The 12,273-nt window shown below is 36.0% G+C and overlaps 1 protein-coding gene across 2 annotated transcripts in view; it reads left to right on the top strand.

The window, feature by feature from the left end:
• The window catches only part of INPP4B (inositol polyphosphate-4-phosphatase type II B), a 728,360-nt gene that overhangs the window by 358,226 nt on the left and 357,861 nt on the right, over positions 1-12,273 (top strand). For both annotated transcript variants that reach the window (XM_060147684.1, XM_060147683.1), the window contains 2 exons: positions 4,221-4,432; positions 6,662-6,706. In XM_060147684.1, coding sequence (XP_060003667.1) covers positions 4,342-4,432; positions 6,662-6,706 — 136 coding nt within the window. In that variant the 5' untranslated portion in view covers positions 4,221-4,341. The remainder of the gene's footprint in view (positions 1-4,220; positions 4,433-6,661; positions 6,707-12,273) is intronic.

Raw genomic sequence — 12,273 nt, 5'->3', positions numbered from 1 at the left:
AGACCATATGTGCGTGGTTTTATCTTTGGGTTTCCTGTCCTGTACCATTGATCTATATTTCTGTTTTTGTGCCAGTACCATATTGTCTTGATTACTGTAGCTTTGTAGTATAGTCTGAAGTTCGGGAGCCTGATTCCTCCAGCTCTGTTTTTCTTTCTCAAGATTGCTTTGGCTATTCAAGGTCTTTTGTATTTCATACAAATTGTGAAATTTTTTGTTCTAGTTCTGTGAAAAATGCCATTGGTAGTTTGATAGGGATTGCATTGAATCTGTAGATTGCTTTGGGTAGTAGAGTCATTTTCACAATGTTGATTCTTCTAATCCAAGAACATGATATATCTCTCCATCTGTTTGTATCATCTTTAATTTCTTTCATCAGTGTCTTATAGTTTCCTGCATACAGGTTTTTTGTCTCCTTAGGTAGTTTTATTCCTAGATATTTTATTCTTTTTGTTGCAGTGGTAAATGGGAGTGTTTCCTTAATTTCTCTTTCAGATTTTTCATCGTTAGTGTATAGGAATGCAAGAGATTTCTGTGCATTAATTTTGTATCCTGCTACTTTACCAAATTCATTGATTAGCTCTAGTAGTTTTCTGGTAGCATCTTTAGGGTTCTCTCTATATAGTATCATGTCATCTACAAACAGTGACAGCTTTACTTCCTCTTTTCCGATTTCGATTCTTTTTATTTCTTTTTCTTCTCTGATGGCCGTGGCTAAAACTTCCAAAACTATGTTGAATAATAGTGGTGAGAGGGGACAACCTTGTCATTTTCCTGATCTTAGTGGAAATGGTTTCAGTTTTTCACCACTGAGAATGATGTTGACTGTGGGTTTGTTATATATGGCCTTTATTATGTTGAGATAAGTTCCCTCTATGCCTACTTTCTGGATGCTTTTTATCATATATTGTTGTTGAATTTTGTCAAAAGCTTTTTCTAAGTCTATGAGATGATCATATGGTTTTTATTCTTCAATTTTTTAATATGGTGTATCACATTGATTGATTTGCATATATTGCCTTACTGGGATAAACCCCACTTGATCATGGTGTATGATCCTTTTAATTCGCTGTTGGATTCTGTTTGCTAGTATTTTGTTGAGGATTTTTGCATCTATGTTTATCAGGGACATTGACCTGTGTGTTTATTTCCTGGTGACATCTTTGTCTGGTTTTGGTATCGGGGTGATGTTGGCCTTGTAGAATGAATTTGGGGAGTGTTCCTCCCTCTGCTATATTTTGGAGGAGTTTGAGAAGCATAGGTATTAGCTCTTCTCTAAATGTTTGATAGAATTCACCTGTGAAGCCATCTGGTCCTGGGCTTTTGCTTGTTGGAAGATTTTTAATCATAGTCTCAATTTCAGTGCTTGTGATTTGTCTGTTTGTATTTTCTACTTCTTTCTGTTTCAGTTCCAGAAGGTTGTGTTTTTCTAAGAATGTGTCCATTTCTTCCAGGTTGTCCATTTCATTGGCATATAGCTGCTTGTAGTAATCTCTCATGATCCTTTGTATTTCTGCAGTGTCAGTTGTTACTTCTCCTTTTTGATTTCTAATTCTGTTGATTTGAGTCTTCTCTCTTTTTTTCTTGATGAGTCTGGCAATGGTTTATCAATTTTGTTTATCTTCTCAAAGAACCAGCTTTTGGTTTTATTGATCTTTGCTATTGTTTCCTTCATTTCTTTTTCTTTTATTTCTGATCTGATCTTTATGATTTCTTTCCTTCTGCTAACTTTGGGGTTTTTTTGTTCTTCTTTTTCTAATTGCTTTAGGTGTAAGGTTAGGTTGTTTGTTTGAGATGTTTCTTGTTTCTTAAGGTAGGATTGTATTGCTATAAACTTCCCTCTTAGAACTGCTTTTGCTGCATGCCACAGGTTTTGGGCCATTGTGTTTTCATTGTTATTTGTTTCTAGGTATTTTTTGATTTCCTCTTTGATTTCTTCAGTCATCTCTTGGTTATTAAGTAGTGTGTTGTTTAGCCTCCATGTGTTTGTATTTCTTAGAGAGTTTTTCCTGTAATTGATATCTAGTCTCATAGCGTCGTGGTCAGAAAAGATACTTGATACGTTTTCAATTTTCTTAAATTTGCCAAGGCTTGATTTGTGTCCCGAGATATGATCTATCCTGGAGAATGTTCCATGGGCCCTTGAGAAGAATGTGTATTCTGTTGTTTTTGGATAGAATGTCCTGTAAATATCAATTAAGTCCTTCTTTTTTAATGCATCATTTAAGGCTTGTGTTTCCTTATTTATTTTCATTTTGGATCATCTGTCCATTGGTGAAAGTGAAAGTGTGGTGTTAAAGTCCCCTACTATGATTGTATTACTGTCAATTTCCCCTTTTATGGCTGTTAGCATTTGCCTTATGTATTGAAGTGCTCCTATGTTGGGTGCATAAATATTTACAATTGTTATATCTTCTTCTTGGATCGATCCCTTGATCATTATGTAGTGTCCTTTTTGTCTCTTGTAATAGTCTTTACTTTAAAGACTATTTTGTCTGATATGAGAATTGCTACTCCAGCTTTGTTTTGTTTTCCATTTGCATGGAATATCTTTTTCCATCCCCTCAACTTTCAGTCTGTATGTGTCCCTAGGTCTGAAGTGGGTCTCTTGTAGACAGCATATATATGGGTCTTGTTTTTGTATCCATTCAGCCAGTCTGTGTCTGGGTTGTTTGTTTTTTGATGTTGAATTCTATGAGCTGTTTATATATTTTGGATATTAACCCCTTATCGGTCATATCATTTGCAAATATTTTTCTCCCACTCAGTATGTTGTCTTTTCATTTTGTCAATGGTTTCCTTTGCTGTGCAAAAGCTTTTATGTTTAATTAGGTCCCATTTGTTTATTTTTGTCTTTATTTCCAATATAGTGGTAGAGGATTAAGAGATACAAATTATTATGTATAAAATAAGCTACAGGGATATATTGTACCCCATAGGGAACATAGCCAATATTTTATAGTAACTATAAATGCACTATAACTTTAAAAATTGTGAATCACAATATTGTACACCTGTAACTTATATAATAATGTACATGAACTATAACTCAATAAAAAGATAAATAATATATAATTATCAAATTGATGGTTTTGGTCTTATTGATAGTGCTATGGCCCTTTACCCCAGCAAGTATTCCTAGTTGTATCCTTAGAAGCCAATGTGTATTTATCTGCAACCTTATTGTAATCATTTCTAAAGATTCAAGATGCTTTGTGGATTTAATTTTTGCCAGATGATATTTAAAAACTAGAGCTGAATTATAAATGAAGCTGCTTTTGTTAAGAACAACAAAGAGTGAGTTTGTGGACTTGTGGAGCTGGAAACCAAATCAGTATTCCAAACCAAACTCTACTGCTGCTATCTCATTAAACAGCATTGGGCAGACGTTTAAAGATTTTTATACATTTTAATTCAGCTGGTAACTTGATTTAAAACAACATTGATTTTTTTCCTAATCGTTCTTGGTCATGTATAACATGCTAAATATCAAAATGAATCTGATACTGTTTGAGGCTGTCTGTGCAACATAGGTATTAAATTCTTGGAGGCTTCTTTCCCCATGCTAATTTTCATCATTTTGCCATTATTTTCATTTCCCTTGGAGCTTTAGCTTTTTAGAATTATTATTCATTCTTTTCCCCATATACCCCAATCATTAAACAATTAAACCTTTGTCAGACAGAGCAGCAAGAGACTTTATGGATAATGATGAGGTTGGAAGCTCCCCTGAACAACCTGTTGGCTCACCTTGGAAGAAGAGCGTCCTGCCAAATTATCTTTATGTGCTGATGAACAATGTTCTAACGAGGGTGGATGGAGAGATGAGCGTAGAGGGCAGTTCTAATGGAAGGAATGATAGCAAGATCCGCCTTAGCAAAACGTGCTAATGCCTGGACAAGATGCTATCTGCTCTTGCTGCTAAATTAGGTACATATAGCGATCTGCTATTTTACAAAATGAACTAGAAGAGAAATAATATACCTTTCAGAATTTAGAAGTCCCTCATATGACTATAAAGTAATTGCATAGAGATTACCCATTTAACCCAGAGTTTATGGTACATTAACTGGGTGGATTGTTTCTGAAAGTAAAAGTGGGATAGGCAGGAAAGAAGTTCATAGGAAGGTAGCTGTAGGCTGTACCTACCTTTAATTCTTAGCTTTATCCTGAACTCTGAAGTAACTGAGATTTTTGCTGTTGCTGTTTCCTAAATGCAGAATTTCAGAGTGGGATATCAGGACTTTAGTGTGAAGATACATCTGTATTAAACCAGGTATCATTGGCAGTGACATTTTGGCACAAATATTTGGAAGATTTAAAGAACTGTGAAGGTTGATCATGGAAATCAAAGAGGAAGGAGCATCAGAAGAATGCCAGAACTTTCTGCCCACACCCCAGGCAAATGATACTGGGGAATTTCAGTTCACAAGTGAGTATGCATGCACCCCCCCAAATTAACTAACTTTGTTCCTTTGCACTGTTTGTTCCAGTGTTCTGAATCTATGATATGCCTCTCATCTTCTATCTTGGGTGAGGTAGATGATCATCTATGAAGTGGTTCAATAGCAAATAGAATCATCATTCTTGAATGTGTATTAAGACATTAATAAATACTTTTTAAGTACACGTTCTATTGAACAGTTTTATAATCTCATGTGGAATTATTTTTTGGAACATAGAAATTTTCTCTTTAAAACCAAAGACATTTCAGTTGAAAGCATTAGGGCACAATAGTTACACTAGATGCTTAGCCTGTCGCTGCCATGCCTGAGAACACTAAGTCACATAAATAGGGCAAGCTTGGCTATTTGGCCAAGATTTGCAGTTGAACATTAACACTGGTCTTTGTGCTACTCAAGTAATTAAAGTCATTGGAAGAATTGTACGTTTTCTCTCATGCTTAACGTCTTAGAGTTTGGGTTTGATTGTTTAGCATAAATTGTGTCTTTTTCTTTTCAGAAGATTCTTGCTGCCCAGTTATTTAACCCTGGCAAACATATGCCTAGCTTCTCATTTTATTTATATTATAAAAATAATCTTTAGAAAATGGTATTGGTTGGATGAGTTTTTCTGAGAAATTTGATTGTCAGAGCTTACAGCAGGTTGTTAATAACCTTTAAAAAAACCCACAGTATTTGAAATTAACAAAGACCTACCTAATGATTGTCACTTTAACCCCTCTTGGAAAGTCTAAAATTGTTAACCATAGCAATGTTAAATGTCAGCAGGAAATAAAAATAAATGGTTACTCTGCAAAAAAAATGTGAACTCTGTAAATAAAAAATGGATGATTTTTATTTAAAGAGGTGGTTCTAACAGTTGTCGACTAAAAACCAAATTGCACAATTTGAGAGCTGTGAGTTAAGTTTTATTTGGGGCAAAATGAGGACTATAGCCTGGGAGACAGCATTTCAGACAGCTCTGAGAAACAGCTCCAAAGAGGCAGGAGGGAAGGTCAGTACATATGTGATTTTGGTGAAGATGGAGTCCATGCAATCAAGCACATATTTTTTGCAGAAGGTTTCTGCTAGTCACCAGGAGCAGACGTCACCTTGAAGGGTTTTAGTGGTTTTCTAGATATGAGGAGATGCAAGAATCGGGCTCATAAAATGGTCATCTGAAAATATCTAACCATCTGAAGACCGGTTCTGCCAGTTTTTCCCAGAGCACAGCATGCCTCATTTCTGCTCTCCACCCTGAACTCCTTTGAAGGTCAGCAGCTGCAGCACATGATTTCATCCTTGTAGAGGCAGATGGCAAGTGCCAATCTGTAGTTAACACAGTATATTCATGACCGAATGCTAATAAATTTAAATTGTCTCTGATGGGTGCACCAGTAAAAATAAATGAGGAAAAGATTTTTACAATATTCTTACATTTCTCGGTCACCATGAGTGGTTACAAATGACATCTCTGTCTTCAGCCCCTCTTGTTTAGGAAGCCCCGTACCATGTGTGGTCTTAGAGAGTCCACCTATGACATTGTCACTTGCCCCAGCCTTACCTTTCTACCTTCTAACGATTAGACATTCCCATTTCCTTACCTTTTTCTCAGACTCACTTTCCCTCCCACTTCACCTTCAATCATTTAGCCATGTTAATAGATTTTTTTTAATTGCCGAAAAAAGGAATAGAAACATTAACAGAATGCTGATTTGAGCTAACAGTAAGTTAGCTGAATAACCACCATCATCAAGTCCTGAGTAACCTAACCAGAGGTAGCTCTTTAATTAATAATTTACTATTAACACCAGGTTGGAGTGGTGTGAAAGAGAAATCTATGTTAGAGAGGACTTTGGTGAGGTCATCCTTTGTGAAGATCCCATCTCTGTCTACATGTATCCAAAAGAAACAGAAACAGTTGAAAATATGTTTTATATTTGTCATGCGGCTTACAAAAGCAATGTTTTTGCGTTTTTTATGGCCATGGTGCTAAATAGGTCAATCAAATCTGTAGTCATATCTAGTTCTGCTACAAATATTATGTCCTGCCCTGACAACCGACTCCTTATATACATGTCTGGACGATTAACTGAGTTTATTTGTTCTGCCAAGTAATGCATTTATACATACTGGGCAGGCTGAAAGTAATATATGTTGACATAATTTTCATAATGAGTTAAATATCTTCAGTCTGAATTTGTTTCTATTATTCATAGGTATTCAGAAGACTCCAAATGAACCTCAGCTGGAATTCATCCTTGGTAAGAAATTCCATCTTATTTATTTATAGCTATAAATGTAATAAGCCATTTGTACCTATAATTTACAACTTTAGATACGTTACTTATATCATTATATATTTTATAAACTTTCATGAATATCGTTCTGTGAAAAAATTTCATTCTATAAGGTAAGTGTTATTTTCCCCAATTTATTAGTAAAGAATCCGAGCTGTGGAGCAGGTCAGCTCATGACCCAAGGATTGAGGGCTCAGTGGTGATGGGTTTGTGCCTCTCAGTCAGGTCTGCTCTCCACAAATCTGGTGCCCAGCACTCATTCTAATACAGTGACCCGATTTTGTTGCTAGTCAACGTTTCTCAAAATCCTTGTGTCTAATTATCTACTCCTTGGGCTGGAGACTGGGCTCATGTAGAGTTTTCCTTTATCCTCCTTTATACCATTTACAAGGTTCATGCCCCCTTTCGGTCTCACTCACTCAAAAATATCCCCTTACTCTTTTTAAAAATTAATTAATTTTTGGCTGCGTTGGGTCTTTGTTGCTGGGCCCGGGCTTTCTCTAGTTGCGGCGAGCGGGGGCTACTCTTCGTTGCAGTGTGTGGGCTTCTCATTGCAGTGGCTTCTCTTGTTGCAGAGCACGGGATCTAGGCATACGGGCTTCAGTAGTTGCGGTGTGTGGGCTTCAGTAGTCGTGGCTCGTGGGCTGTAGAACGCAGGCTCAGGAGTTGTGGCGCATGGGCTTAGTTGCTCCGCAGCGTGTGGGATCTTCCTGGACCAGGGCTCGAGCCTGTGTTCCCTGCATTGGCAGGCGGATTCTTAACCACTGTGCCACCAGGGAAGTCCCAATCCCCTTACTCTTCCGTCTTGATGTTGTGGACAGATCCTTGACTTCGAGAGTTTAATTTTAGTTCAAAGCTTTAACTTGCTTAAGCAACTCTAAAGATCTGGCACGTGTAGAAATTTGTAACTTTGTCAAGGGTGAATTATTAAAAATAGGCACCCCTACAATACTGTAAACCAACTATACTTCAATACAATTTTTTTTTGCTTAAACATCACTGGTTTAAAAAAAAAATGTGTACCCTGAGGCTGGTCCACTACTTAGCTAGTGAGTGGAAGCTGCTTTGTGTTTGAATCAGCTATGACTACAAAGTGCTATTAGGGAATTCGCTGCAAAATGGTATTTAAATGGTATTATGACTACAAAGTGCTATTAGGGAATTCGCTGCAAAAGGGTATTTAAAGGGGGTAAAAATATGGTTCCTATGAACTATTCAGAGAGGGTTTTTTTTCCCTCTCTCTCACTGTTCTGAAATATTTTGAAAGGTCCCCAGTATCTTTACATTTTATTTGTATGAAGTTTTATAGAATTGTAAATGCATGTATTCATTTCCATATACAGATACATTTTGGTATCCAAATCTTTAAATATTGATATACATATTTTATAAAGTTATGGGAAAATTGAAATATATACATCCACTATCTGCAGTAGTTTTTAGTTGTTTGAAGTCCCAGTTACTTTAGGAATATACTTTTTCATTATATAATGAAATAGGTTTCAAGTTTACACCCTTTGCTCAAAATATTACATTTTCAACCATAAGTTATTGAAAAGAAATAATCATAATTTTTTGGTTTTGTTTTCTTTCTCTTTCTCATAGATTTTATTTTTCGAGCAGTTTTAAGCTCACATCAAATGTGAACAGAAAGTACATCCCCTGCCAGAGTGGTACAGTTGTTACAGTTGATGAACTTACAGTGACAGATTATTATTACCCAAAGTCTGTAGTTTACATTAGGATTCATTCTTGGTGTGATACATTCTATGGATTTGGACAATGTATAGACATGTATTCATCATTATAGTATCACACTTATTATCTTCACTGTCCTAAAAGTTCACTGACTTCTAACTGTTCATCCCCCTCTCTCCTGTAATCCCTGACAACCACTGATAAAGCTATACTTTATTTATTTATTTTTCTAGAGAGTTCTCAGATGTTGTCGGATATAGAAAGAATTCATGTTTCAGAAAGGGAGCCAAGTAGCAAAGAAGACCTAGGCACCTCTTGACTCACTGACAACTTGACTCTTGCTACTTGAGCCTTTATTTACTCATCTTTTATTTTTAAGAGAAGAAATTCATTTTTTACCTTTTTAGCAGGACTTCTGAAAAATGAAGACTTGTTAGACTAATTTGGTGTATTTCAAAACACAGAGAAAGCTTTCTTACTTGCATCCTGAGAACAGGGGAAATCTGAACTAGGCAGAAGCAATTGGAGTGGAGGCTGTTAGTCAAACATGGAGACAGAATGCCTGGGCCAAATACCTGTCTTCTGTTTCTTTCTTTTTTTTCCCAGTTAAATTGCCCTTTGGGGACCCTTGAAGACCCCATAACTCTCACCAAACAATTAATATATTCTTTTTTTTTATACTTATGTATATTATTTCTTTTTTTTAACATCTTTATTGGAGTATAATTGCTTTACAATGGTGTGTGAGTTTCTGCTGTATAACAAAGTAAATCAGCTATACATATACATATATCCCCATATCTCCTCCGTCTTGCATCTCCCTCCCACCCTCCCTATCCCACCCCTCTAGGTGGTCACAAAGCACCGAGCTGATCTCCCTGTGCTATGCGGCTGCTTCCCACTAGCTATCTATTTTACATTGGGTAGTGTATATATGTCCATGCCACTCTCTCACTTCGTCCCAGTTTACCCTTCCCCCGCCCCCTGTCTTTTATTTCAATTAAAGTTATTTATCTTGTTCAAAGACCTAACTATACTAACTCTTTTGAAAGCACAGTCAAATTTGTCTGTGCGACAATGCTGTCGTCACTTTGTCGCACATTGTCTGTGCGACAATGCTGTCGTCACTTACATTTCCGGCTTTGAATCATAATCTCAGAGATGAGCAGCTCTGAGAATTTATTCATAATAATATTCCTCCCATTTAAAAAAACAAACCTTAATTTTCTTTTTTCATATCTATTCAAAAAATACAGTAGAATTCTTTTTTTTTCTTCGCGGTACGCGGGCTTCTCACTTTTGTGGCCTCTCCCATTGTGGAGCACAGGCTCCGGACTCGCAGGCTCAACAGCCATGGCTCACGGGCCCAGCCGCTCCGCGGCACGTGGGATCTTCCCGGACCGGGGCACGAACCCCTATCCCCTGCATCGGCAGGCGGACTCTCAACCACTGTGCCACCAGGGAAGCCCCAGTAGAATCCTTAACAACAGGTAATTTTATTTTATCATATGGCAGGAAATGCCTGACGAGTAAACAAAAGAAAGTTATTTAGAATCTTCAGGAACTGTGTTCTTGATCCTGGAAGATGTAGTTTCCAAACTGTTTGTTATGTTTCTTAGCACTTTAAGATCCTTAACTGTACCATCTCTTGAAGAATTTTTGAAAAAACTACTCTTTCAAGGAGATTACAGCTAAACCCGTGTAGGTTTTACAATATATTTTTGTCTCTTTTTTCCTTTGAGTTTTTTTACTCTCACAAATTATTCAAGATTTCACCTATTATATAGCTGACTTCACTTCATAATTAAAAATGAGAGAATAATAGTTTCTTAAATATTTTTGTCATCGTTTAAGAATGTGCATGTTTATTTAATCAGAAAGAAAGCAAAGCATCTTAATACAAAAAAAAAAATCTAGGAAAAAATGGCATAAACAAGGTAAGAGACTTTTTTCCACCTAATTTTCCAACTAAATTCTTTTCAGGGGGGGAGTTTTTTAAATTGAAGTATAGTTGATTTACAATGTTGTGTTAATTTCTGCTGTACGGCAAAGTGATTCAGTTATACATGTATATACATTTTTTATATATTCTTTTCCATTATGGTTTTTCTCAGGATATTGAATATAGTTCTCTGTGCTATACAGTAGGACCTTGTTGTTTCTCCATCCAACTAATTTTTTTTTAATATTTGATTATCAGTTCTGCACCAAGGTATTCAAACAAATTGAGAGTTTCAATGGCCTTGCTTTTTAAATTGGGAAAACAGCCACACTAATTTTGTAGGTGTCATATTGCTTTGTATGAGTTATATTCCATCAAGAATTTGTCTCTGCCTTGTCTATATGCCACTGTAAAATCATTATATCTTGCTGAATTTCCTCTGCTACATCTTTATCTAAGTAAACGAGTTAGGAAATGCTTAGTCAATTGAGCAAGCTATATATAAATAAAGTAGATTATAATCAGCTAAAAATAGTACAAGAGAAGCATGTACTGATAACAGGAGTCTCTCATGCCTATTGTCAGCTGTATTTCTAGTGGGTGACTGCATTTAAATTATATAATTCACTCTTACACCTACAACTCTGCTTCCACATTTGTTTCACTTGAGTACATTGATACTCTTTTTATTTTCACAAAGAGAAAAATAATTAAAAACCCAAAAGAACACAGATCTTGTTTACAGTCTAATAAAATTGTTTTCATTTCAACAAAGCTGGCATTTAAGAAGAGGGATCATTTCTTACAATCTGGTAACATTTCTTTCTTGAAACCACTGTGGAAAATGTATAGAGGTGAGTCATTTGACAAAGATATGAAAGAAAAGAAATTCCTATGAACTATTTCTTAAGTTTATTCTCCTGATTATGCTTACAATGTTTATTGTCATGCCTCCATTTACTATCTCCAAAGTCAATAGAATACTTAGAAGAATATGTTTTCATATTTTTATATGGACACCACACATACCATAAATCGAAGGCAATAGTCACTAATGCGTGTTAGTGCACAGGAGGGAATGGCATGTGTGTGTACATGTGGTTCTTGTGTTTTTTATTTGACACTGTGAAGTCACATTCTTTAAATAACTTACACGTTGATGACTGATACCTACTGGAAGCCAGACACAGCGTACATCAAAACGCACATTTTATACGTGTCAACAGCCTCGGTGTCGATTATGATAGGAATGTGGGGACATGGAGGCTGGCGTGAAATCCTTAACAAGTGCAAGTAATTCACTCATCTAAAGTGTATTAGGAGCATAGAAAACTTATAAATAAAGTAATTTCAGGTAGTGTTAAGTTCTATGTAGACAGAAACAGGGTGACTATCTAGAACATGCCTGGGGGAGAGGTAGTTGACTTGGGGAACAGAAGGACTGTTTTTGTTTTTGTTCAGTTTTTTTTCAAAACATAACCACAATACCTTTATTAGTCCTAAAAATATTGATAAAAATTCCTTAATATAATCAACTATCAAAAAAAGTTTACATTTCAGAGGGACTATTTTGAATATAGAGGGTCAAGGAAGGCCTCTTTGTGTCCAAAGGGACTTATGCATGTTGCAGATGCTGATTCGGAAAGTATCCATACTAAATGTAAGATCCAGGTGAACAAGAAGACAACCTACAGAATGGGAGAAAATATTTGCAAATGATGCGACTGACAAGGGATTAACTTCCAAAATATACAAATAGCTCATTCAACTTAATATCAAAAAAAACACCCAAAAAACAAACAACCCAATCAAAAAATGGGCAGAAGACCTAAATATACAAATAGCTCATTCAACTTAATATCAAAAAAAACACCCAAAAAACAAACAACCC

This window comes from Lagenorhynchus albirostris, chromosome 4 (assembly GCF_949774975.1).
Source record: "Lagenorhynchus albirostris chromosome 4, mLagAlb1.1, whole genome shotgun sequence".
NCBI lineage: Eukaryota > Metazoa > Chordata > Mammalia > Artiodactyla > Delphinidae > Lagenorhynchus > Lagenorhynchus albirostris.
The sequence above is the reverse complement of the archived record's forward strand: the minus strand, read 5'-3'. Positions and strand labels throughout refer to the sequence as shown.